The sequence below is a fragment of the Pipra filicauda genome, unplaced genomic scaffold, assembly GCF_003945595.2.
Source record: "Pipra filicauda isolate LSUMZ 115617 unplaced genomic scaffold, ASM394559v2 scaffold124_size2119055_pilon, whole genome shotgun sequence".
Taxonomy (NCBI): domain Eukaryota; kingdom Metazoa; phylum Chordata; class Aves; order Passeriformes; family Pipridae; genus Pipra; species Pipra filicauda.
In genome coordinates, this window is record NW_024103707.1 from 602,118 (window position 1) to 630,073 (window position 27,956).

Here is a 27,956-nt window from a genome sequence, read left to right on the forward strand (position 1 = left end):
TTGGAAGAACTTACATCCCATGTTTTATTAGGAATTGGGGAATGCGCAATTTTCATGGTGCTAATAAACCCTTTTACTGCTACTATATTAAACTGCTGAGCAGTTGATGATACTATGTTGGGTCAGTACTTTGTAAATGAAACTATGGATTACAAAACTGTACTGGCAGTACAAAGAGATTATGAAAAGATGGAAGAGATTCTTAAAACTAGGAGTTGATTGAGCTAGGGAAGTAAAATATATAAACTAGGAGACTTCTTACATGATACAAAAATGGTTAAACAGAGTATGCAATCAGAAATTTGCTCAAGCAAGAGTTGTCAGAGATGTCCAGGTAGTTTAGAATAATAGATGAAAGTCCATTTCAGTCTGGATGAGGATTTTTCAACATTCAGACATCTGAAAAGTAGCCTGATTTTTTTTTTTTTGCTTTTAAACAAAATAACAGCCTTCTATTCATTTTATTTGAGCGTTTAACACTGTTGAAAAGCAGTCGATTTACTTGCCATTTAATGTCAGCTATCCTTAAATTTTGTCACTGATGTGGCTGAAATTTCAAGCAAGTTAAAATTTTGTGACAGTAACCCTGCTGATGTTCTAAGTAGCTCTTGCTTCCTGCTTGCCTTTTTCGTGACGTGTGTGAACACTAAATTAGCCATGATTATTTTCTAAATCATCATCAGATTTTCCAAGTAGTTTCTGAGGTAAACTCATCTTTTCTTCATCTGTTTGACCTTTATTTATTGCAAAGATGGGAGACTCCGTGGTTCTCTCTGCTGGAGAAGCTGCCAATTTTTCCAGAGATTCCTCTAGCTCATGTCTGAGTTCATCTTCAGAATCTTCAAAATTTCTGCAAAGTAAAACAAAATAATTATATTAAGTAAATATAACTTTGTTACAAACCTTTCTCCTTTCAAGGTCTTTTAGATTTTTTTAAAACACTTTATAAAGAATTTACATGCAACACATGTAATATGAACTGTTTCTTTTCTCCTTGTGAGATTATTTACCTGTATTTATAAAGCAAGAGAAAGGAGCTGCAAAGCCATTAATAATTAATCTTTTTGCATAATGTAATTTTTAATGACAGCATTGGCTGTAGCATAATAAATTACAGAATTATAAGTTAAATTAGCAGACTCTGTAAGTAAGCTTTTTCATTTATGAATTTAAAATAACACAAAAAAAAAAGCTTTAGGCAATGCAAGCTGCCATTTCATGAAAACTGTTCAGTTGTGTGGATTTTTCTTCTGATGTGCTTGACTTACGTGTCTTCATCATCCGATCTTGGCTCAAGTCTGCCTTCATCAACAGCAACAGCAGAGTATGTTTCTGAATCATCTTTCTGGTTTTCTTTTGGAGGCAACAGAGTTAATCTCCCTTCTGGAAAGGAAGAGAAACTTTCCTTCAGTTGTGTAATAGAAAACTGTAAAAGTGTGTAAAGTAATAGCAAATTAGTAAATGCTTGAATTGTTTTGTTGTTCAAATCACAACAGTGTAAATACCATGCTTCTGTTGATCATGTTTTAGTCAGTGGTTTGTAACTTCTGGTTGATGGAACCTAGTGTGTTTGTAGACCATAAGCAAGGGACTATTAAAGTTAAGAAAGGCAATCTGATGTTATTAGGTTTAAGTTCCCAATAGAGGGATCTCTATTTTCAGTGGAAAACTTAGGGGACTAGTGTTTGGGAAAGTCTGAAAATTACTACTTGGATGTAGCTATGGTTACCTAAAAATGCTTCCTTCCAAAGACTGAAGGGCAAACCTAACCTAAAGGTGTGAGAACAACGCTAAGAGTTGTTACTTTAGTATAAAGACTAAAATTCTGCATGTGATCCAACAGAAATCTGTCTGTTTGGGTAACACCGTGCTTCACAATGTCAGCTTGAGTGAAAGGGCAGAACTGGGTATTGAGAGAGTGCCATTTTTTAATAAATGTAATAGATAAGAACAACAGCAATTAGAATACCCATGTGACTTACTCTTCTTTAACCCTGTCAACTGTTAACAGTGAAAAGTGGTTTGACTTTTATTTTGGCATGGATTTTTTTTTAATGTGTAAGCAATAAAGCTAGTCTTAGGAGAGGGATTTAGCTAGCACAATTAGGTAGTTTTGCCCCCAAGATGGGGTAGTTTTAAAAGACCTTGTTGTGCTATGAGATAAAAGGTTTGTGAGCTATAATTAGCAGGAAAGGGCTGACTGCACAGTTGCAAATGAAAGATACTTCTGACAATACATTAAAGTTGTTGAAACTTGGGATGTACAGTTTGCTTGCTCAGAAGTCCTGTCATCCAATTATACCTTCAGTAGATTGGCAACTGTGCATAAGCCCACAATCTCCAGTTACATATACAGCATCTTTCTGAGGAAAATACTCTGGATTTTTAGCCAAGAACTTTGATGAAAAGTAAATGTAATTTTTAAAACAGTCTGTTACTTTAGAAAAGTGCACTGCAGTATAAGTGAGTTTGAATCCCTTTCAGTGTCAGCTGTATCAGCATGGACCATGTTGTAAAGTAAGTCACCACTGTCATTTAAGTCACCATATACTACAATTTACAGAAACACATGTGTTTGTATAAATGCTTTTTACAGGGTTCTTCAACCTCAACAGTTTCAAGGGCTAGATCCAGGTACCTGTCAACTTACCTCTGACTACCCAAGCAAACAAAAGAATTACACATGAAAGTAAGAGACAATAAGTAGGGCTTGCCCTTTTCCCTGTTATTGAAAACAGCAACATCCTGAAAGAGGTCTTTTAATGTTTCAGGACAGAGCATAGGCTCTGCCCATGTTTTTCTAGTTTGCCAACTGTTTGAAGTTGTTAGTTCTCATCACAGACCCCCTGCCAATCATAGAAGAAATAATACACTAAAGATGGACCTGCAGAATTTACAGTAAAAAAACATCCTACCTATTTCTTCTTCAAGACACATAAAGGAATCATTAGACAGCTCTGCTTCTGCTAAGATGTTCAGGAGAGTCTCTGGTGGTGTTTGTTTCCACTGCTTCCTGCTTTCTGGGATGTCTTCAGGCAGAATAACATGGTCAGCTGAAGAACAGAAAGGTTCTCAGGTCACAAAAGCATGACTGTAGCTTGGCACTGTCTTTTGTCAGATTCAGACTTTCTAGTCTTGACACAGATTTCTTCCTTTTTTTAATCCTGGAACCTATATATTTTTTTCCTTTATGAAAAAAAAATTGCTGAATTTTTTATAACTACTTGATCTGATTGATATTGTAGAGAAAAAATAGTTCGGACAATGTCTAACACCAGTTTTAATGCTTAATTAACTGTTTATTAAGCCCAGAATAGACAAGTGCAGTTTCATCGAGCAGTCCTTGCTCTGAAACTTATTGGCTTCTGGGGGCTGAAAAAGCTTCAAAGAAGTTCTTCTTTCTTTTGTGGCCTGTGATCTTTCATCTAAGGCAGAATGAACAAAAGGTGGTGTGTTCATAATATTCTGCTTTGTCTTCACCGTGCATGCAAACTCTTCAGGTTATTTTTTATGTACCTGGGGAGTTTGGATCATGCTGGAAGGCTAGAAGAGCTCCTTGTTTGCAGCAACCAGTCACTGGAGATACCGGTCTGCCTGTGAATATATGCACTGGTACCGTAAGAAGCTTAGCAATTAGCCTCTTCTGAAATGGAGTGTCACTGCAGCCACCCCTGGGTGAGCCTGCACTTGTGCCTGGGTAGCACCACTGCTGTGTGCAGGGGGAAAACAGAACTCTACCAAACTACGGGTTATGAGTTCACAACTCACTGCCCTAGTTCTTGTGTGTCATCAGCTCAAGGCCTGAGAAAGTAGTGTTGATTAGTTGCATAGACTGGCATTTTTAGCACTTGTTACCCAGGCCACAGAGTAATTCATAAAGTGCACCCTTAATATGTAAAAGCAACACAGCATGATTACAATGACAGAGGGGGAAATGATGACTGTATTCTGTGGCTTAACATGTACAATAACCTCTGTTATTATGAAGTCCTGCAACTAAAAGCATGCCAGATCATGTGAACATTCAGGTATGGATGAGTTCAATCTGGCTGAATTTTAGAAGCTCACTACTTTCACTGAAAGCCAAAACTTTCTTACCAAGTTCATCTTCAGCCATAGTAGGACATAGAGATGTGATATCAGCATCAGCTAAAAAATTCAGTAGTGTCTGAGGGGCTCCAGCTTGCCAATGTTTCCTGGGTTTTTTTGTATCATCTATGTCATTAGACTCTTAAGGGTAAGAAAAAGAGGAGGCAAAGTTATTTCATTTTTTTTTAAGTAGATTTCAATGTGATTATAATAGTATGTGACATAAAGAGAGAGCTCATCAGATAAACTTGCTATAGCCTGGAGTTACTGAATTTACCTAACTCCTACGTAATTTTCATTACATTTGAGTATTAATACTCAGCATTGCATTTCCCCAAGAAATACCTGTTTGGTATCCAGACAGCTCTTCCAAAGCTCTGTCCATATGATTTTCATGAACTTCCACCAATTTCTCCTTAAGATTCTCACCATCCACAAAACTTGAAGTCTCACTGAGTTTATCTAGTATCTGCAAAAAGCAATAGGTTACTCTGGAACCAGAACACAAATATGGTACAATAACTAATCACTCCTCATTTTACTGTGTTTGCCAAACAACCTCATATATGCACAGGAAAATTGTGTAACAAAAAGTGAAGCAGCAGAACTCAAAAATCACCTTGTGATTTGGGTATCAGAGGGCTTCATGGGGCTCTGCAGAGATGTGAAAAAACAGAATGACAAAATAGTGCTTTATAAATTAAAAATATAGATACTAGAAATATCATATATTTTCTAAGTTACCATTAGAAATATTTTTAAAAATTTAATATACTAATACAAAATTAATAGGTAGCTATTACATGATCAGCCACAAATGTCATTCTAATAAATGAAATCACATAAATGTTGTCTGTAGTCTCTCTCCTACTTTTTATAAGTAACAGATGGTTCATGTCAATGTTATTCTTGCTTTGTGATACAATACTAGTGAAAAGAAACAGAAATGTTCCAAAACAACTTACAAACCAAATTCAGCATTTGCAGACTAACTCAATTTTGAGATAATTTCTTCCTCTCAAGCTCAATTTATGAAATATAAATACCTGTAATCCTTCATCTTTTACCATGATTGACCCAGATATCACCCAATCTTCTTCTAAGCAATTATCCTCTTGAAGAAGTTCAGATATATGCAACACGTCAACAAATCCTCAATAGGAAGTTTATATATATGCTTATATATATACTGTTATAATGATAGCAAAGGTAGAGGATGATGGTAATGGAAACAAATCTTAGATTATAGAGCTGCCATGGTTTCAGTAACTACTGTAAATTATTTGAATATAATTACAGTGTACCTCTGCTTCTTGAATGCTGTCTTCTTCAGGAACACAAACATCTAAATTAATTTCAAACTTTACTCCTCCCTAAAGAAAATTCACATGCCATTAATTTAGTTTATGGAATAAAAACATTTAATTAAAGGTACACAGTTTATATGGAACTACAAATTTGAAAATTATTCTTCTATTGAAAATAACATTTATTCAATAATATTTTCCTTCTATTTAACAAGATCAAAGTTGAACAAATTGGTCGAAAATAGACTTCTTAAGTATAGATTATTTTATTTTAGTGATATTTTGAAATGATTGCGTCCAGTTTTGATTTGAAGGAAGAGTGTCTTTGATGATAATTTCATTCACATCCTTGCATTACACAGACGTGGTTCCTACAGCTGGTTCTCAACCAGCTGTAGGAAGTTGAGTACTGTACTGCTTCCATGCAATATTTCACAAAAGACCTTTAGTCCACTTCACAATGATCTTATGGTCAGAAACCTTCCTGATATCTTATGTGCATTTCCACTCAATTCCTTTCTTTCTTCTTCTATAATTTAAAAAGCACTATAGAGAACAATCTTTTATAACAAAATGTTTAAAAATTAGCAGCCTGACTTGACTTCGCTTAAACTTTAAATAAACATGAGTTCCCATGCACTACTAATACACTTTGATATAAAAAGGAGTAGGTAGGGATTGATTACTACATAGGAATATCTAAAGAGAGTCTCCCTCAAATGGTCAGAAAAGCTCATTTATTTTCTTAGTGATTCTGTCTTCTCATATAAACTTTTAACAAACTGTAGACCAGCGTTCTCAATTGACTCTCAGATAATTTGATTTCCAGAGCTACTATAATAATACAATAATTTGAAATGCACAGACATAAGAAGAAAATGGAAAAAGGAATAACAATAAGGATGGATACCTTTCTGTTATGTTTTTTTTCTAAGATTTTTTGGTCTTGCTTATCCTGGACTCGGACTTGTTCAAAGTTTTCTTCCCTGTCCTGGAAGGAAAGAAAAAAACCCCAGCTTAAAATACACTCTTTGTAACCAGAATATGTGTATACCCTGTAAAGAAAGAGGCTTATTTAAGTAACAAATATAGTCATTAATCTGCTTGTATATATATCTGTAAGAATATTCCATTCATTGCCAGTTCTGACTTATCTGGCAAAAAGAAAAACAGAAAATCTTGCATAAAGTGCAAACCTCTGATTTTTCAAAAACCTATGTTTGAAAGATACAGTACTGTGTCAAGAAATAAATAATACATCTTTTTTTTTTTATGATCACATGCAAAATGACTCAGGGTCATTCTGGAAGACTTTGGAAGTTATGAAAATCAATATTTTAGTGGAAACCTATGCCTATAGAAAGTATAGTCATGTTTCATAGTATCTTGTTTTCGGGTAACATCTTAAATACATTTAATGACTCCTTTTAATATTCTTATGTCTTCTGTTAGGACAGTCAGATAAAAGCAAAGTAAATAATAGTATACAGCTCCTTCAGCGCTCTGCGGTGATTAGCGTATGTCTTCAACCTCAGGCAAAACCACAACATATCTTACTTTATAAAAAATCTACGCAGTTTCTCCAGTAGATGGAAAGCCCAGAAAATAAGGTGACATCAAGCAGGTCCAAAATCTAATGTTTCTTTTTCATTATCATGCATTTCCCCTTAAATCTCTTGGAATATAATTTCTCCCCTAACATGACTCTAGCTGCCCACTTCATCTCATCAAGTGGTATAAATTCATTTTAGTAAAAGTCAGATCCAGGATCACTGAAGAGGATCCTTTGGCAGGTTTGGCTGAAGTTCCAGCTGCAATAAGGTAGTAATGTCTGTCACTGGCTAATGTGTTCTAGCATAAAAAAGAAAAAAAGTAAATATGACTGCCTGTGTGTTTGAGCTTTGTTACCTGGAGTATTCGGGCTCTAAATCTGAATTCTTTTATATGGCTGTGGTATTCTTCACGAATTTTCTGCAGCTGTTTCAGGTACTCCTATTAAAGAACAGTACAGTATTACAAATACATATAAAGATAACAGTAGCTAAACAAAATATTCTATCAAATTCTGTATATACAAGAAAAGAAAGGGATCAGTGTGCCCTTTATTGACAATTTTAAAGAATGCTTGATACTTTCTGTTAGAGGACATTTTGGGGTTAAAATACTTCCAGACTTATCCTTTAAGCTTTCCAGACTCTTTCATGCTTTTCTATAGAATTTTGTCTAAACTAGCTAAGAATAACCCAAGGACTGTCTGAGTAAAGATGCGAAGGTTGCAATCCAAATATAGAGGACTAGAAATTATGAAGACAGAAAATTATCTAATATTTGTTGTATGGCAATTTGCTACCCATAACAAAACGAACTCTGGTAATCTTTTCTTGAAGTACCTTCAGCATTCCTATGCTTTGAAGCAAAAACTTCAAATTTGGCCAAAATATAATTTTTCTGTTAAGGACACCTCTGTTATTGTTTATATGAGAGTCCATCCCAGTTTGCCTACATTACAAATGGACAAATCTGTAAAATATTTTTTTTTTCATATTTAGTACAGACTTTGTGGAACTAAACAGCAACAGTTTCTGGAGAATGTGTAAACGATGAGTATGTTATGTAAAAGTTAATATATTAATATTTATTCTGACATTTTTTAATAAATCAAAGACAGAAAGATTAAATTTATTTACATATGCTCACACAAGAAAGAAGTGTCAGTTTGTTTTCTCTGTCACCCAAAAGCAAAACTACAGAAGTATGTTGTTTCTCTATAAAAAGATGGGAAAAGAATCAATGATGGAAAAGAGAATCTGATGAAAAAGAATAAATTAATATGCAAAGATTACTACTACTAAGGAGTGTAAGAAGACAGCTTTAAGCAGCTAAGGAAGAGATGACATTTACCTGTTCTTTCATTTCATTCTTTCTAGATATGTCCTGCTGATGGTTTTTCAGATCCTCTTCCTTTATTTTCTGCTGCTGTATTTGGTCATGACATGGGTCAGCAGAAGATGGTCGCAGCCCCTGTGGATGTACAAATAAATCCCAGATAAAAGGAATTGTCATTTAGAATCCTCTCCTTCAGTGCTCACTCAGTGCACTCTCCCTGTTCCACTGAAGAACACAGTAAGGCAAGTGTACATTTTTAGAGGAAAAAGTTACAGTAGAATTTTAGATTGTTACAGTTTCATATTAGAAAATAAAACCTCAAGATGAGCATTGCAGAGCAGAGCAGGGAATTTGCTAGAGCAAAACCTTCTACCTGTCAGTTAGTTTGATATTAGAAAGACATCAGTTCATCTTTGGATTTTCATTCACTTCCTTTTACAGATTTTATTCTGTGATTCAGTATTTACTTACCAGCTGTTTTTCCGCTTTAATCTTGTACTGTTGAGCTTCAAAACGCCTTTGAAGAAATTCTGCAGTCCTGAGAGAAGAAAGTGATGTTCATATACAAATTTTATTTCACAGACTCTGCTATCTTCTGCACAAGTAATTCTCTGTATGTTCTATCACATATGACAAACAGAGCTCTCTTTGTACTGCATGAATATATAAATATGGATAAAATACATGTAAATATGGCGCAACAGTAAAATGAAACATATACTCTTCAGGCATGCCCCTTCCTTATTACTTCAGTTACATTAGCCTTCTGAAGAGTGCAGCAAAGTCCTTCACCACCTTTTATTTGTTAAATGGCATATCAAAGTGTTAATGAAAATAAAACTGATTTCCCTGATCCCCAAAATGAGTGAAAATTGTCAGAATGGAGGTTGTATATTCAGCCACCCTTTTATTTTCTTTCTCCCCTGTGCCTAATTCTATCAGTCTAACTGTATTTGTGTAGTTTCTAAACTTTTACTTTGTTTTTTGATATAATCATCAGTCACTTGTAAGTTCCCTGTTTTTTATTTAAATTTTCTTGTGCCCCAGGGAGCCAAACTGAATTGACTTTGTCCTTAAATAAGGCACCAGAAACTCAGGTCAGAAAAGATGTTCTAAAACTGACGATCCCTAACTAAAACATTCTGAACACTGTTGACATTGAATGAAAGTTAATGATCCAGTCAACCTTAAAGGAAAGCTTTGAAAGTAGGCTGTATTAAAAGTCCCTCCTCAAGGTTTTCTAAGTTCATCCACACCTAAAGTGGCCAGTCACAGAATGGACAGGCAATCTCCTAAGTAATGAAAAGGTTATATCTCTGCTTTTTAAGAGAAAGACTTTGAAGTAAACAATCTGCTGGAGAAAGGGTCTTTATATCTGAAACAGAAATATAAGCTCTGCAGGAAAAAAACCCAATAATTTTCATGGCCTGCCTCTCACTCCTGTTCCCTCCAGTGCAGAACTTTTAATCTTTATATAGTTCTGATCCTGCTGTGAAGCAATGACAGTGTTTATGCTTGATCTGATCAGAAAGTCTACAAAAATCCTGAGTTTTGCTTCTTGCCCAATAAAAGACTGGGCTTAGATTCAGGACACATTTTGACAATGAAATGTCAAACACCAGAACAAGACATTCAGAAGGAATTTCTGGACAAACAGGAACAGGAATTGTATTGCTGTGTAACAAACTTAGGCAAAAAAGAAAAATCAAAGACGAAGCAGAGAAGGAAGTCTACTAAATGAGCTACGTCCAGTGTTACCTACTCAGGAAGGCTGATAGGTCAGAATATGCATGACAGTTCACCACTTATAAATGGAGTGAAAATTACCAGTCAGGGGGTGGCGGTGGAGGTGCAGCTTGTCTTTTCAGTTTACAGTATTCTTCAACTCTTTGGCTGATATGAGAAAGGTCATCATGTGCATTAGCTTTCCTCTGTAAGTTGTCAAGCTTCTCATAGTAATGACCATAATGGCCACATACTCTGATACTTTCTGGCCTTTCTGCCATATTAAATCTGGAGGTCTGTGGCTTAAAATACAGTAAATTATGTTAATTTACCTGTTTTCATTTGTAACAGTACAAGTTTGAATTTAATTCCTGTCCTCCCCAGCCTGAGCTGCATGGTAATATAGGCTGTCTACAGCACAGTTAGTGTAAGTTTTCCAAATCTTTTCACATATAACCCAGAAACGTCCTGACTCCTAAGAGTTTATGTAATCTACCATTGTCTTTTCCTTTTTCCCTGTTCCATCAGCTCCTCCCATTACGCAGCAGCCCAAATCATTGTGCAAGTCAATCAGCATGGGGCTTTGTACTCTGTATACTCTGTAGTATCATTGTCCTAGAGTCAGTTCCTTGTTCTGAAGCCTAAAGTGCTAAATTATTTCCAAGAGAGTCTCTTTTTGACATGTGGTAGCCAGGGAAACCTGGAATGTAGTTTTGGGCAGTATATGCATTGATTGCTGCTTTCAGAGGAGCACTGTGCTACTTCATTTCACATCTCTTTGATTATGTGCCTGCAGGAGTTTGGCTTTCATTTCTCTAAGTCCTTACTGTGATGAAACATCCCTGTATTTCTCCTTTACTACAAGACTGTAATTTCCATTTCTTATAAGGATAATGGAGAGAAGACCATTGTCTATCTGCCACTGCATGATATAAGTGTGGTCAGACATCCACCATTTTTCCATGGTGGGAGACTATATAGTGCATGAGAAAAATGCTGAATTTTGCTTACTTTCTTACATAAATGTAAAAGCATCTAAGTATCTGTTCCACAGATGGTAAAGTATTTACCTATTCCTTCCTGTTTTCCTTCTTAGAAACACTGAAAATAGGCTTATGTACCTATAGTATACTCCAGATTACAGTAAAATATAAATTCATATCTGTATAAGAAGAAAATTTTCAACTGTCAGCAAAGTTGCCAAGGAAGAGGTAACCTCAAAAAATGTTTATTGTGTTCCTCATTGAAAGAAGTTTTACAGTATGGTATCCAGAAATATGGCAATCCTAAGAAATAGGGGGAACAAATCAGGCCACCTAAATGAATGTCAGAGTATCAAAAACTGTGACTAGTGAAGCAGACACCAGGAAGTCATGCTTGACCAACTCAGTAACATTCTACAGTCAAATGACTGGCTTGATAGCCAAGGGGAGAGCAGTGGATATTTCCTAGAGGCAATTGCCTTCAGGGAAGCTTTTGACACTGTCTGCATAAGGTCCTCATAGAGAAGCTGATGAAGTATGATCTAGATGGGTAGGTAGTGAAACTTATTGAAAACCAGCTGAATGCCCATGTCAGGAGGGTGGTGATCAAGGTATGCAGCCCAGTTGAAGGCCAGTAATCAGCAGTACATCCCAGAGGTGGGTCCAATCCCATCCAACATATTCACTATCAATTTGGATAATGGGGGTATTGGGGCAGAGTGCACCTTCAGCAAGTTTGCTTATAACACCAAACTGGGAGTGGCTGATACACCAGAGGGTTGTGCTGCCGCCCAGACAGACCACAACTGGCTAGAGAAATGGGATGACAGAAACTTCATGGAGTTCAACAATGGAAAGTTGTAAGTCCTACACTATGCACCAGTACATGCTTGGGGGCCACCCAGCTGGGAAGCAGCTTGGCAGAAAAGATCCTGGGGGGCCTGGTGGACACCAAGTGGACCACGAGCTAACAATGAAGCTAACAATGCTACAAAGAAGGTGAATGATATCCTGGCTTGTATTAGACAAAGTATTCCCAGCAGGTCAAGGGAGGTGATCTCTCCCTTCTACTCAGCACTGGAGAGGCCACACCTGGAGTGCTGTGTCTAATTCTGAGCTTTTTGGTAAAAGAGAGACAGGGACATAATAAGTCCATTGAAGGGTCACAAAGATGATTAAGGGTAAGGGACTGGAGTATTTCTCCTGTGAGGAAAGGCTGAAAGGTTTGGACTCTTAAGCCTGGAGAAGGTTCAGGTGAGATCTTACCAAAGTTTATAGATACCTGAAGGGAGGGTGCAAAGAGGATGGAGCCAAGGTCTTTCCACTGGTACCCAGAGACAGAAACAGAGGCAATGGGCACAAACTGCAGCACAGGAGGTTCCCTCTGAACATTCAGAAAACACTTCTTCATTGTGAGGAATGACTGAGCAGTGGCACAGGTCGCCCAGAGAGGTTGTGGAATCTCCATCTTTGTTGAAATTCCAAAGCTGTCTGGACGTGGTCCTGTACAACTAGATCTGGATGACCCTGCTTGAGCAGGGGTATAGACAAGGTGATGTCCAGAAGTCCTTTCCAATCTCAACTATTCTGTGATTCTGTGAATCCTGAAGCAATGCATTCAAAGGTATGACACTATGCAAGTAGCCCTGCAATCCTCAAACTTTTTGCTTCATGTGGATGTCGAAAGAATGTGGGGACATTCCCAGTGCAGGTCAAAACACTGTGAACGAAATTCTGCCTTTGATGACAGCAGTGCACAGTGAAAGGAAACTTAACGTTTCTAACTTAATCCATCTCTGGATTCGTGTTGGATATGCACAAATGTAACTATGAGGAAAACTAAATCCTATATTCTGCACAGGGCCAGTGTTATCCATAGGTAGCGTAAGTGATTACGGTAGTTAAGCTACCGTAACTACAACGTGCAGATCTGGGAGCTCCCAGATCCTAAAAGTGCTTTGCTTATGTTCGCCATCATCCAAGGCAGTACTACATGCTCTTGAAGATAAACATAAAAGTGTGAAGTGATTCCAAGTAAGAGGCTGGACAAAGCATACAGCTGATATCCTGCCTGCGAAAAGAAGGAGGTGAAAAACAAGTGAGAGATACAAGTGGTTGTGAAAAAGTGGGACTTGGATTTGGGAGAAGGCTGTCAGTAATAAGTATCTGAGACAAGTGCAGTGAGCGCTAGTGGTTTTGCCCAAGAATGGGCTCTCAGAAGGATGGAAGGAATAGGATCAGTGTATTTGCTTCTACAAAAAAAATTGCAATCACAGATATTACTTGCCTTTGTGCACACATAAATGCAAAGCACGTCCAACTCCTTTTGTTATAAAGGACCATACCAAAGCAGCCTATATTCAGTGTTTCCTACTTAGGCTTTCAAAAACACCTCTTTTGAGGCTTTAGGAGCAATGAACTGTCTCTACTGACTTAGAGTAGGCACTGAGCTAAATTTAATACATCTTAATGAAGCCATTTAAAGGCTAAGAGCAGGCATTTGCCTTCTGAAGATGATTATATATTATAGGAATGTGGAGGCACAGTACCTGAAAAATGAGCTGTTGCCTTCTTGAAGGGGGTTTCCATTCATTTCTTCTAAATAATTCTTGTTTCTTGACATGCATCACCATTCCAGATTCCAGAGAGACTTGGTCCTGAACTCTTGTTTTTTGAAGTTTATATGCTTTTTAACAGTAAGAGATTAAAGTTACATTCTGTGCTCTCTACGTGATTAATGATCATGTGCTTTCAAACCATAGCAACGTGTCTACGCCTAACGGTGACAGGTTGGGCCAACAAACACTCCTTACATCCTTTCATCATTATCACCACCATCACCATACTTCACACCTCCTAGGCGTTCTGCTTTTCATTCTTAGAATGACATGCTTTTGAAAAAATCATTGACATTCACATAAAGTGGATCTTACTGATTAGTTTTGCAAAGCACACTGAATAAAAGGGAGACCTCTGTGAGCTAGAGTGCTGATTTCATGCTAGTACCAAGAACGAAAACAGGAGATCTGATTCATAGGCTCAGTTTTCATTGGAGGTCAGGTCTACCTTCTTAGGCATTCCCTTCCTAAACCTAGCCCTCGGTACCCCAAAAATCACTAGGTAATGTTGTAGTACTTGTAAAGTTTGAAAAGGGCTGAAAAGTGAAAAATCTACATCATGAGTTCCCTGTGTAGGAGAATACAAGTACATACCATTCCTCTTTGGTCAGTCAGTATTTTGCAAGTATCTTAGCTGCAATAATGAAAAGTGGTGTCCTTTCTAGGATTAAGTAGTTTCTAAGTGAGTTTAAAATCTTTCCCGAGTATTGACTGTGAGAGGATCATGTCTCAGAGATAAAATATATAAGAAGTATGAGCATATGACTATAGATACTTTTTTAAATGCTTAAGTTATTTAGGTGTTCAGGTACTTCCGTCCAAATTGCATTGGTCCTGCAGAGGCAGATAAATTTCATTGAAAGTCATTTCCAAAACAGCATAGGTTCCTACACTACTGAAGAACATCTTCTGGGGAGGAAAAAAAAGTCCATAGCATAGTTAAGTAACTACATAGGTTTATTTTCACAAATTTGTTTAAAACGCCTTAATACTTCTAAAGCTAAATTGAAGGAATAATTGTGATATACCAAAGAATATAGAATTAGGAAAATGTTACACTACCAGAAGCATGCCACATCTTCAACAGTTCATACAGACTTACCATTTAGTCTCATTCGTGTTTTCTAAGAAAGGGAATACATAATCTGTTCTATAAATTAATACTAAATCCAATATAGTTCATTGTCTCTCGCAATTTAATATAATTAATAATACTTTATAAAATACATTTTTATTATTTTGTAAAATACCATGGAACATGTTTTGCAAGATTGTGTTGTGTTTTTTTTCACATAGCTTGGCAAAATTAAGTAAGGTTGTTTTTATGTGATGGACCTAAACTGCATCTAAGACCAAAGGCTCTCAGTTTTGTAAATTCTGTTCTTAAAAGAACTAAGACTGTTTTCTATGGCAGCTTTTCTAGCTGAATGTTGCTGATGAGCTGGTCTTCTCCTGAAAAGAGCTGTCTTTTCTTGAACAGGGTGAATGGTTCTGCTGTTGCATTTCTCTCCTCTATTTATTTTTAACTTTGTGTGAAAACCTTCTATCCAAATGTACAATAAAGACTGCCGGAGAAAGTTACAGCCACCACTTGTATCATAACTAACAAATGTTACTGTAGAACAGTATTATTGTCATTACCTTGTATCCGCCTGGCTCCAGATTGTGGCGCTGAAGGTCTTTTCTTATGTATCACTGTGTGACTGAGTTCTTCCTGTGTCATCTATCAGAAAAAAAGGTGTCTGATAGAACTGTTTATAGTACTTTGATACATATTTTCTCTCAGCAAGCATCAGTATTTGCACTTACCTCAGGGGGCAAATACTTGAGAACAAGTTTCTGCAAGAAGGGCTTCCTTAGGATAGAATTGATGGATGGTCGATCTCTTGGCGATATTTTAAACAACTGGGAAATTAATATCCTCAGATCATAGGAATAGTTGGGAGACACTGGGTGAAAACGTCCTCTGCAAATCTTCAGCACCAGCTCGTGCAAATTATTGCCTTCAAACTTAAACAATGAAAACAATAAAAAGAGGACAGTAAGTACTGCTGATTGGCAATGATGAACTAGACACTCCAACTTGAAAAAAGGTACTTGCTGACACAGTCAGAGAATCATAGAATGGTTTGGGTTGGAAGGTACCTCACAGATTGTCTAGTTCCAATCCCTGCCATGGGCAGGGACACCTTCCACTAGACCAGCTTGCTCAAAGTCCCATCCAGCCTGGCCTTGAACACTTCCGGGGATGAGGCACCCACAACTTCTCTAAGTGACCTGTTCCAGTGTCTCACCACCCTCACAGTAAAGAATTTCTTCCTAATATCTAAATTTACCCTCTTTCTCTTTAAAGCCATTTGCCCTTGTCCTGTCAGTAAATGGCCTTGTAAAAAGTCCATTCCCACCTCCTTTAGGTACTGGAAGGCTGCTCTAAGTCTCCCCAGAGCCTTCTCTTCTCCAGGCTGAACAGCCTCAACTCTCTCAGTCTGTCTTCATAGGAAAGATGTCCCAGCCTTCTGATCATACTCGTGGGTCTCCTCTGGACTCATTCCAAAAGGTCCACATCCTCCTTATGTTGGGGGTTCCAGAGCTGGATGCAGTACTCCAGGTGGGGTCTAACAAGAGTGGAGTAGAGGGGGAGAACTCCTGTGCTATGCAATCCCTTCACAAATTCTTTCTTACTAACCACAGTTCGCTGAAGAAAATTAATATAACCACTTTGATTGTATTTTCTGGTAATGTTCGCCCTGTTTCAGCTGCACAACTGTAGCAGCCAGCATGAGAAACAAGAAGCCTGACAAAAGTCTAAGATGATCTTGTTTTGTTTTCTTTAGGCTGTGATTTACTGCCCAGAAACAAGCTCAGTTATTCTGTTTGCATTCTTGCCATATGTGGGTGTAAAAAGGAGTTACCTAGAGCTCCAGGTTTTGTGTGTGTGGTGTGTCTGTGTGTGATAGGCCGGCCTGCGAGAGTGATGGATGTGTGGCTTGCAGCTGTGCTGTCTTGGTTTGCTTAACCATTCCCAGCTAAAAGTGAATGATATAAAAACCCTGGTCATGGAAGAATAAAGCTGATTTCTGCCCATCAAGTCAGGAGTCTGTGTAATATTCCATTCTGTCTGACACACAACTTAAAATATCCATTAGCTTTTGTACCCGGAAGAGTTTTATTTGTACTCTGCCATCATACAGTAACACAGAAGCAATTTTTCCAGAATGAAACAATTTATTTTGCCAAAAGTTGTTCACAGAGACCTGCCTACATATTGTCTTCACATTGTTCACCTTCAAAACTTCACACAACAGCTTCTCAGGAACAAAGACACAATCCTAATTTTTTAACAACTGATGCCAATCAGATAAATTTAAGTCCCCTCAGTTCACTAGATCTCTTAAAAGGCCAGCATCAGTACAATTTCTAGGGGCTTAGACAGGCAAAAATAATTTTGAAAGCAAATTCTTCCTAAAATTACTATTTTATTTACGTGGCTATTTTGAAGGTGGTGTGACCAAAAATTGCCTTAGCTTCACTTGCATTTCCCATCTACATCTGCATTGAGTCCCTGCCTTCACACTGAAAAAGTGGGCAGCAATACAGAATAAAACACCTAATATTTATACGAAGTAACATTAATGTTTTCTCACTTTGTAAAATCTGAAATTTTCCTTAGCAGTATCCCCCTTGCTCTTAGCTCAGCACAACTGCTCTCCCCATCAGTGCTGCTCTACCTTCTCCCAAATCCAAGCTCAGCAAAAGATCAACTTCCGATGGGCCCAGGAAACTGATGCTTTTTCTCATCAAGAATTGCCAAGATTAGTTTCTGCTGTGTTCCCTTCTTCACATAATACTCACAATCTGAGGATTGTCTGAGGCTTAGATCAGGGTGAGGACAACACATAACCTTTAGGAAAATACTTCTGAGGACTCAAACTGCTTTCTTGAAAAATGTGAGTTTCAAATTCTTTAGTAAGTATAGATTGATATTTTCAAATCTAAATGAGTAAAATTATACGGCTAAGCCTAACCTTGAAGTCTGGCTTTAATTCTTTCCACTGTTCATCTGCCTTTTGAAAAGGTTTAGTACTTTTTAAAGAGTAAATATATGTTCAAAGTGTGTACACACATGCATATATGTAAGTTACAGGAATACAGCATAATACATTTTATTATGCACAAAACAGACACAATATGAAAAAATAAACACTGGTAGTCATTTTTTAAAGATCAATAAATAAGCTGAAAATACTTCTATTAGCTGACTATCAATACTATTATTACTACAGTTTTTCCAAGCTGTCCACTATATTTTTAAATACTATGACAATGATCTGATCATACAGTACTTACAGGATGCTTTAGTGCACATAGCTCATAAAGCACACAGCCAAGAGACCAAATATCTCTGTGAATAAAAAGTAATTAAAGTTTCAGTGAAAAGTCTATAATATTTCCATACATGAAATCAGTACCTCTTCTCAACTGTCAAATTTATTATTATTGCATTTTTTTCTCAAGATGCATGAAAAAGAACAGCTTGAAATTTCTTTTCAGTTGTGGCATCAATGTTTCTATGATACCTAACTAGGTATTATAACTGTAATTGGAAAAAGAACATGACAAAAGAACGTCTGCTTAGTATTTCTAGCAGCATGAAGGACAAAGCTGACTTAATAGTTAAGGAGACAATAAGGGAGTAAGTACACTTGTGTGAATACCATGCCAGAGCTGAGATGTTAGTCTGGGCTCCGGAGCATTGGGTCTTCATCACATCCCCCACACAGAAGGGGGTCTAGCCCACTCAGCTCCTCGCTTCATAGTGCTTCTCATCTGGTATTTTGTGTTAAGCCTGAGTGAGCCTTTGCAATTCTCAGACCTATATGTATTTTCTGGAGGTAGCTGCTGCAAATTTCCAAAATAGGCAACCTAGCAGCTTTCATTTTAGTGTATTCTTATAAATGATAAATGAGTGTATCAAAAATTCATAAACTTGGAACTGGAAAGGTTCATTGGTAATCACATGTTGGAAACAAGAGAAATTTAGTATTTGATGGAGAAGCAGATAAAGCTAAGGGGAAAAGAAATCTGTTTTACATTTACCACCACTACTAACAAGAAGTATTAAAAGAGAGTTAGAAGTACAAGTAATTTTATAAAAACAAAAAATATAATTATGTTAAGCCTGTAGATTAATCATGGCAAAGTCATGATGACATTCTGGACACTGTGAGTCAAAATACTACTGACATTGTTGTATAGTATAACGTAGTTGTTATCTACAATGATGCACCTAATTATTGTACACAAATAATATAAAACTTCACAACAGGTGACACGTGAAATTCCTAGTGCCCTGCACAAATACAGATTTAAACCACGGTATTACTAAAATGAGTTCTTTCATGCCTACACACAAGCATACGAAGGAAAGACAGAGACTTACGTTTTGTTGTTATATGGTCGATTTTCACAGATCTCAGGTGACAGGTAATAGGGGGTCCCTACACATGTATGGGCAAACTCCATAGTACTAATGAAACATAATGAACAAAAAGGAGCACTTACACAATGAAAACGTTTACAAGAAATTTAACTAGAGACTTCTCTGTCCCAGGTTAAAAGCCTGTGGGGTACATTATTTCTGCTCTCCAAATAGTTGAATAAAGGAACATCACATGAAAAACTACAATATTTCCCAGTTCTGTGTAAAAATGACCCGCTATTCTAATAGTGTTTGTACTTCAGTGGAAAGTGCAAGAATTCCATGTCCTTATCTTAACCCATGAGCCTTTCATTATATTTTCTCTCTTCTCTCCAGTCGAGGAGGGGAGTGACACCAGACCTGGTGTCAACTCATCACAGAAACTTAATTTGCTAGTTACATGAGGAAAACGACTATCAAGCTCTAATTGTAAGGTTCTATAAGGCTACTAAATAATTTTTTAAATGTCTGTACTTGGATATTCAAATTCTGAGGTTTACTTCCTATCTGCTATGTACTATTCTGCTGTGTAGGTGCAATCCTTAAAGCAATTATCTCCACAACACTTGTGAAGGCAGGCACCTTCTGCACAACTAGTTTACATGCTGAGAGTAGGTCTGGGCTCCACAAAGGAACACACCACAAAGGTATGAGAGCTGGCAGAGACTGCAGCTAGAACAGCAAGATGGCATATCCCTGGAGATGAGCAGGCTTCAATCAAGGTACAAACCAAACATGCTTAATCCAATGTACTCCAACTCTTCAGCAAGAATTCCTAGCTCTGATGCACCACTGAACTTGCAAGGTTATGTAGGCCCAAATCCAAAGCCAAGCTGATGGGGCCTTAACAGAAATTCCATGGGCTGTATGCCCATGTGAAGAATGCACACAAGTACCTAATATATGTAACATGGTTTAAGTACATCTGAAGAGAAGAATCAAAATATCTATGTTGGATAAAGTTCTTGGTTCTCTTTATTGATGTTGTATAGACAGAAATGTGGCTAAACTTACACTGACTTAATCTAGGGTTAGGAAAAATTTTTAACAAGTGAGGTGCAGCAGGTAAACTACAAAGCTACTGAGAAGAACTGACAGTAGAAGGACAAACTGAAAAATGATCAACAGATGAAATTACCTTTCCATGGAATACCTTGTTAAATTGTGGACCTTCTTTGCCACAATATCCTCCCAAAGATATATCAAGCACAAAAAGACATCAAATTTAAGCATTTTCCTCCTGTTAGCATGATCCCTGGTATGTTTTGGCCACACCTGGCCACTACATAGGATAGGCCAACCTTGTCCACAAAGTCAAGATAAGGCCGCTCTTGTTGGGAGAACAGAGATTAGCCATACAGATGCAAGCCATGCCATGCCTTGCTCTCAGGTCCAGGAGGTGGTTCTGGGTGTTTTTTAAAAATCAGTATAGGCTCAGTCTTGGAGGAAACACAAAGAAAATCTGTAAAAACTCTCTTCTTACACTCTTTCTTTAGTTTTTAATGCTCTTCATTTTGGTTAAATGAAGCAACAGAAGTTATTATCAACAGCTGCATAAGCAGGAACTGTGCCTCCAGAATCTCTTTATGGCAGTTCCACAGAGAATAGGGAAAGACTGTGGCTTCTCCTATACCTAACAGAAGTCCAGTTACTAGGCTAGACACATCTTTGGTTCCATGCAGGATGGCGTGTTTTAGGATAACAGGTTAAAAAAAGCAGTGTCAGACTGCTTGTATCTCAGAGCTCTTGAACAAGACAATCCACAAACAATTTGCACATTCAGGTTGCATTTTGAACATTCACAAACAGTCCTGTTTGGTGTAGGTCACAGACTAATTAAAAATGGTGCTTACCTGTTCAACTGTCTTGCTATGCCAAAGTCCCCAAGCTTTGCTACCTTTCCATTATTGCTAAGAAAAATGTTCTGCAAATAAAAACAAAACTGGTGTGTGAAAATGAAACATGGTTTTTTAAGCACATTTTTCACGGGACAAAATAACCCCCTCTCCAGTACCAGTTTTATTACCTGTGCTTTAACATCTCTGTGTAAAATCTTCTTGTCATGAATATGCTTCAGACCCAAGGAGATCTGCACAAACCAACTGAGAATCTGCAGGAAAAGTTAAAGGAAACAGATACCTATGAATTTGTGTGACTCTAATGTCCAATGAGGTATTTTACTAAAATATATAAAATAAAGACTACAACAAAATCTAAAATATGTAAACCACATGCAACGTAAAATAGTAAAAAAAGTATTTTTAAAATTAATGCCATAGACTTTCCCTTTCCAAATAGTTCTATTACAAAACTAAATGGTTAGATACCTGCTCCACTTTCCTTATCCCCATCCAGTTTTCACTGACTGTGACAGGATATGTACTTGAACGATGGCTGAAAAATCATGCCGAAGGACAGTAAGAATACTAGACCTTTATTTAGAAATGAGGGATTTCAAATAACAACTAAGACAGAATTGGAAAGTGTCAATCCTCAGTGATGGAAATCATACCACCCAATTATAATACTTGTAGTACTACTAAATGTAGTCCAGGAGAAAAAAAAGGTGATGGTCTAAAATGTGGTGAGAAGGGAGCTATGAAGAAACTTGCATAATAAGTAAGCACACAGGTTTATCCTTTATCCTTGACCCAGTACAGCTTTTAAACACATATTTAGCTTCAAATATACATGTTTTCTTGAATAACGGCCTTTGTACTTAATCCAGAAGTAAAAGGACAATGTGCTTTTATGTATCTCTGTTTAGGAAAATTCATGGATGTGAAAGGCTTTGATTCAAGTAATAATCTTCTATTTATTAATGCTTCATATTAAGTAGATGATTTCCTGAATAGGGCTGGTGCCACAAATTAGACTTTCTTAGGCATACATTTGAAAATATATTTTAATAATGTTACATTAAATTGGGTAATTTGCTTTCTTTTCTTGATTGGCAGTTGTATCTTTAGTTTCTATAATCCATTCTTTTGTCTGTATTTCCTTTTCCTTTCTTTCAATATGTGTTATTCTGTGTCATTGTCAAAGGACTTGTGTGTGTTGGGTCTTTCGTGTTTTCATGATCTGTGGGTTTGTCCTCTCTTTATTTTCTTTCATGTTCTCTCTAGTATGACTCCCAATAGGATCTTAAAATTCTTTATTACTGAACCTATAATTCACTTTCAACTGAATTCTACACTAAGGAGTTCCTCTTTTCCTACTAATGCAAAAAGAAAAGTCACAATACTTTTTTTTCCCTTCAGTTCTATGCTTTAGAGTATATTTCCACTAACAGGTTGGATACTATCTGTCTGGTTTCTAAGCAAGATTTCATTGTACCTGCAAAAGATTATGCATGATTAAATAATCACACAGTTCAGTACACTAATTCCTTACATAAGACAAAATTTCCTTCAGAAAGCTAAGAGTCAGCAAAAAAATAAAGGAATAAATAAGGAATAGTGGGAAATCCTATTTCTGTGAATTGCAGTACTTATCATACTGACCTATTTACAAAATCAAATATACATGAACATGGTTCAAAAGCAGCCAGACATCTGGGCTTGTTTCCTGTGCTGGTTTAACAATTTAAATGGAATCAGAGAAATTTGACCCAAATTAAATAAATGAGAGCTTTACTGTGGACTTCAGTATAAAGCAGGATATGCCTTGATGGCCAGTAGCATCAACAAATTAAGAATTTGTATATAATATATACTATTGGGGGACATGTTGAGACATGTTTAAACTACAGTAAAACCTTCTGTTTCCATAAGGTTTGAGCTGTTTTCCTCACTAGTCCTTCTCTGACAGGACTTTTTCCATACTGTATATGGCAAGTTCATTGCCACAATATACACTCTAATTTGAAAACAGTATTTAAAAGAAAGTCTTTATGGCTTAATAGGTATACTACCAATATAATAAAATCTACATCCATGATGGAAGGAGCAGTGGGAGAAAGGAGGGATAAAAAATGTCATCATACTGCTAATGAATTAATTTCAGATCTTAAAGCAGTGTTAAAAGCAAACTCTTACACTCCTACTAAAATTACCGAAGTTTCTTTAAAAGTTCAATCATTTTAACAGGCCAGAAAAGAAACAGTAGCTAGTACTGGATAAATCAAACCACATGTTTTACATATTATGTCCTTTCCTCTCATGATAACTTCTTTCACCTGGTCCTCGTCAAACAGCACTCCATGCTGCATATTTATCCGCTTCATTAAATCTCCACCATCACAGTATTCCATCATAATATATAGCTTGTTTTTTTCTGAAAGGAAAAGTATGATTTTTCCTTTATTTATTCATTACACAGCAGTAAATTATAGTTATTTTGTATGGTCTTTCTCTCAAAGGTAGTAGTTAAATTCTACCTACTCTATTTCAAAGAAAAACTGAAAAAAATGGATATTTCCAAGTGAAACCTGATGCAAAACTAAGACGTGAAAATATATTTAAATAAAGATTCACCAAAATACTAAATACATGACAAAACCCTCAAGAGACCCCACTGATAGAAAGAGAGATGTCCTTACAGGAATACTTAGCAGAATGCTTCATAGTTGAGGTCTTTTCCCAAAAAAGGTTAGTACAGCATTATGAGCTTGATATTGGATCATTGAAAAGACTGTGCTATAACAAGGTTTGAAATAACCAATGTTGTTTTTACATTCCAGATGATGAAAGATATTTTCAGGTTTACTAATAGCTTGCATTTCTATTTAATGGTCTTCTTCTGTGCTTGCCTGTTTTGTCTGTGTGTGTATTTATATGTATACATATGTATGTATATTAGTATATATGTGCATATGTATATAGGATGTATGTATCATATTCATATAATGTCATGTATATGATGTGGATAAACAAAATATGAGGAACATAAGGTTGATCTGATTAAATGATCATTCTATTTCTTGCCTATTTGATCAGCCTTTTGTCCTACTTGATCAGTCTATTCCTTGCTGTACTCAAAAGCTCTCTTCTATTGAAACACCTAGAAAGTTTCATTGAACTCTGGACCCCTATAAGAGATCAAGACTTAAGTTCAACTTATGCAGTACAGGCACCACAGGATCTAAGATTCATGCCACAGTACCCACTCACACACATGAAGAGGGCAACTGATGACTGAATTTGATGCTTAGTGTCCACTTCTAGGACTTGGGACTTGTTAGCACTTTTAAGTAAGGGCTTAGAGACAGGGCTAAGGTTGGTCAATATTAATAAAGTAGGTTTTCTGCCTTCCACTCCTTTAATCACAAGTAAAACACAAGAGTTAAAAGTAAACCTTGCAATGAAGCATAGAAGGTTACAATATTTGCATGCTTCATCTTGGCCAGAAGAATGACTTCTTTCTGAGAGGCTTCTTTTTCTTTCACAGGCATCTACAAAGAATTAAGAAACTATATGCTAGCAATGATATATTTAACTCTTTTCAGAAATTTTTACATCATTATAAAACTATTCCCACAAATAAAAAAATACTGTGTACCAAGGTGATACAGAAATATAAAATACGATCTATATATAATGTAAAATATAAATTTGCAGTGTATGCTTGGAAATATATTACTGAAGTCAAACCAAATTATGAGATCTTACAAACAAGCAAATGTATACCTTAAACCTTTTTACACAAATGCTATCGGTAAGGTAGCTGACGAGTAGAGTTAAACTCTAATGTTAAACTTCCCTTAAGTATTTGAAGTACATGGGTCTTGATGATTCTCTATTCCTACTACGGAGGATCACGAAAGAATAAAGCAAAAAGGGAAAAAAGGCCTTCCTTTTAGTGGTGTTACAAGTTCTTGCAATATTTTGGGCAAACTCTTTGCCCTGTTACATTAAATGAACACTTCTATTTGGTTCATTGTGATCACATTTTCATCAATACTACTTCTTAAAAATAATTTATCTGAGTATCTATCCATCAAAATATTTTCTTGTATTTATAAAAAGGAACTTATCCTCATTCTTAGCAAATATTTTGAAATGTAATCCTCAAAGATTCAAAAATAATAAAGTGAATAAAACACATCCTACCATATAAAAAACTTTAGGACTTCAAAGTAGTAAATATCTGTATCCAGCTCCTGATTTCTGAACAAGTGGGATCCACAGTAATATTTCATTAGCTTCCATTTTTCTATTTTGTGAACATCAAAATTTAAGACTGGAAATGCATGGGGTTTGAGAGAAATGCATGCAGAGAGAAACTGTTTTTGCATTTAGCTGTCATTACTAGCATATCAGTTTTTCTGGGTTTGAATCTGGAAGTTATACAGCTCTTTCATTCTTCTACTATAATTCTGAATATATTAAAAATTCACTAATGTGGCCTAGAATAACAAAAGGCTGGTCAAAAGCATGTAAGCACTCACTGAAATTGACTGTTAAACCCCAGGGATTTTAATTGCCTTTCTGGAACTAGATATAGCAGTGTTCCTCTGATACCTGAGCAAGTGGCCCTAAGCTGCCTCTGCAGTCAACGGGAAGAGAGAGAGCAGTTTTATGGCCAGATGCAGCTCTTTCTTAAACAGAGGTCTAAAACACACATAATCAACAGCTTCCTTCAAGTACCTATTTCTCTTGTTCTCCTGGAAAGGGAGTCTAGCCAAGCAGCTCAGATGCTGACAACAACAGAATGGAAATTTAAAATTAGATGAGATGAATCAAACTGCCATAAACACAAATGAGAATTGGAAAGGCACCGTTGTGAATTACTTATGTCTGAAAATAAGCACGTGGAAAAAAAGGAAATTAAAAGCTTAAAGAAATGTATCACAAAATCATCATTTGTTATTTCAGTGGCAATATTTTCATTGTAGTTGAATCAACAAACATAAAATTTGCATTAGTCAGTGTTACACAAGTAGGTAAAGTTTTGAAAAGAACAAAACTGCAGTAAAAAGTAAAGAATATTGAAATACATATTTTGTTTATGCTTGTAAAATACTAAATTAGCTAAGACTACAGTCTTTGGAAAGTTTAGCTCCATATAATTGAGATGGAACTACAAAGGAGAGAAAAAATAACCCAAGTTCATATCCTAGCTAAATGCAAGTAGCATAATCCAGTAAATATAAATCACAGTTTTTTGTTTTACCTTAGTTAAATTGATCTCTTTGATAACACACGGCTCATTATCCATTTTTCCTTTTGCCAAGAATATTTTGCCAAAAGATCCTTCTCCAATTTTTTTAATTATTTCATAATTATCCATGATGTCTTCAACTTAAAACAGTGGCTAAAATAAAAAGTGCCCAAATTAGTATTGTATGTAGTCAGTGCTGCAACATCTGAGGTGGTGCTATTGAAAGAGATACTACCTTCTAAGACTGCCATTTTTATCATTTTTTACTATGTTTTATCACATTTTTATTACTGCTGCTGCTTCTCCCTACAAATATCATCCTCTGGAATTATGCAAATTATTGCAGATCTGAACTTTCAATAAGCAGCAAGTTTATGAGTGTCTTATAAAGAAAATCCTACCCCCTAAAGTACACCCTAAAGTTAATACATGAGAATGCAGTAGACACGACTATGTAAGATTAAGATATAATTTTGGAAAGTGTGACTCATTATCTCTTGAAGTTAACAATATTATGGAATTGTTATTTTAATGGAAAAAATAGCTTTAATCTATTTCATGTTGATTTAGTTTATACTAATGTGATCTAATATTAGCAACGAAGTGAAAAGCCACTGCATTTTGCAGGAGATCATGGCCAAGTGCAGTTGGACATTAGCAAACATCTGTCAGGAACAGCAATGTCACTGGGTACCTTGCAATGGTTCCATAAGCATACTTCCACACATAAATACGAGCAAGCACACATAAATACGAGCAAACACTACAAAACTGTTCTTACTATTTGACCTGAGTTTCAGCAAGAGAGATTTGTTCAGATACCAGACACTGCCTGCCAGGCAGGCCAAGGAAGCTCTGCAACAGGCTCCCTTGGGAGCCCGCATGGACTGCATCACTGGCTGTCACCAAAAACCACTCTGGCAGTGCAAGTAGGGTGACCTTCGGGCATTTATAATTTCGACGTTTGGGTAAAAGCCAGCTCCCGTTTCCAGTCACAAGTGAGACGGGGCCACTCGGGACAGATGAGCCTCTCATCCCGGCGCGCCGAGCTGCCCCGGGCAGGGGTGCGCTGCCCGCTAGGCTCAGCCCCGCATCCACAGGCGACACCCCTGCCCCCCGCTGCCCGGGGAGGGCAGCTTCGTGGCAGGGGCGCTGGGGAGGGGAGGGCAGCAGGACTTACACGGACTCACGGGTGGTGGTCTACAGCCCTGCTCGGGGCCGGGGCAGAGGCGGCGCGGGTGCCGCGGGGAGAGGATGCCGCCAGCATTCCCGCCGGGGCACCGCTCTGCACCGCCCTCCCCGCCCCGGCTGTCCTGCCGTCCCCATGGCGACGGGACGCGCCGGCAGACAGCCCTTGCCGGTGCCTCGCTCCCCTACAGACCTGCTCGGCCCAGCCCAGCCCAGCCCGGCCCGGCCGGCCCCAGCCTCGGCAGCCGCCTTGGGCGCCGCGGGGGTCGCGGTACCTCAGTGCGCTCAGCCGCCGCCAGAATTCACCAAAATTCACCGCCCGGCCGGGAGGGGAGGGGGAGGAGCCGGCCCCGCCTCCGCGCCCCCGCCGGAGGTGTGGCGTTGGCAGCGTCCTTCGGGAGCAACCGGAATCATTATTTCCCTTACGCAAACCGCTCTCTCCGCCTACAAGAGACTTTTGATTTGGGTGGTCAGTAACAGGAGTGGCCTGAAAGCAAATCTCGACTGCATCAAGTTGTTGAATCCTTGGTGGAAACTCAAGTACCAGCCTACGAGCAAGAGAGGAGGTGCAATAGGAACT

The 27,956-nt window shown here is 37.4% G+C and overlaps 1 protein-coding gene across 5 annotated transcripts; it reads right to left on the reverse strand.

The window, feature by feature from the left end:
- NEK5 (NIMA related kinase 5) lies at window positions 1–27,568 on the reverse strand. Of its 5 annotated transcripts, none has more exons than XM_027723133.2 (22): window positions 27,369–27,568; window positions 26,201–26,341; window positions 24,383–24,479; window positions 23,265–23,362; window positions 21,114–21,197; window positions 20,941–21,011; window positions 19,049–19,135; window positions 17,956–18,010; window positions 15,418–15,618; window positions 15,250–15,331; window positions 13,540–13,676; window positions 10,110–10,309; window positions 8,754–8,820; window positions 8,298–8,417; window positions 7,305–7,388; window positions 6,307–6,387; window positions 5,394–5,462; window positions 4,435–4,558; window positions 4,099–4,230; window positions 2,916–3,053; window positions 1,269–1,383; window positions 1–850 (listed from the first exon to the last, which is right to left on the reverse strand). In XM_027723133.2, exons 2-22 carry the CDS (start codon window positions 26,315–26,317, stop codon window positions 652–654), a joined length of 2,358 nt encoding a protein of 785 aa, XP_027578934.1. In that variant the 5' UTR covers window positions 26,318–26,341; window positions 27,369–27,568; the 3' UTR covers window positions 1–651. The 5 variants fall into 5 exon arrangements, with proteins under 5 accessions (XP_027578934.1, XP_039245100.1, XP_027578933.1 ...); XM_039389166.1 differs by lacking the exon at window positions 27,369–27,568 and adding an exon at window positions 25,138–25,267 and having other exon boundaries at window positions 26,201–26,275; XM_027723132.2 differs by lacking the exon at window positions 27,369–27,568 and having other exon boundaries at window positions 26,201–26,359.
- Window positions 27,569–27,956: the final 388 nt, after the last annotated feature.

Coding starts and splice junctions, on each gene's coding strand:
- NEK5 (XM_027723133.2), bottom strand. CDS start 26,317: ATGGATAATTATGAAATAATTAAAAAAATTGGAGAAGGATCTTTTGGC. Junction 13,677..15,249: donor TGGAGCCAGGCGGATACAAG/GTAATGACAATA, acceptor ACTGTTAAAAAG/CATATAAACTTCAAAAAACA. Junction 1,384..2,915: donor GTGTCTTGAAGAAGAAATAG/GTAGGATGTTTT, acceptor CTTCCTTTCCAG/AAGGGAGATTAACTCTGTTG.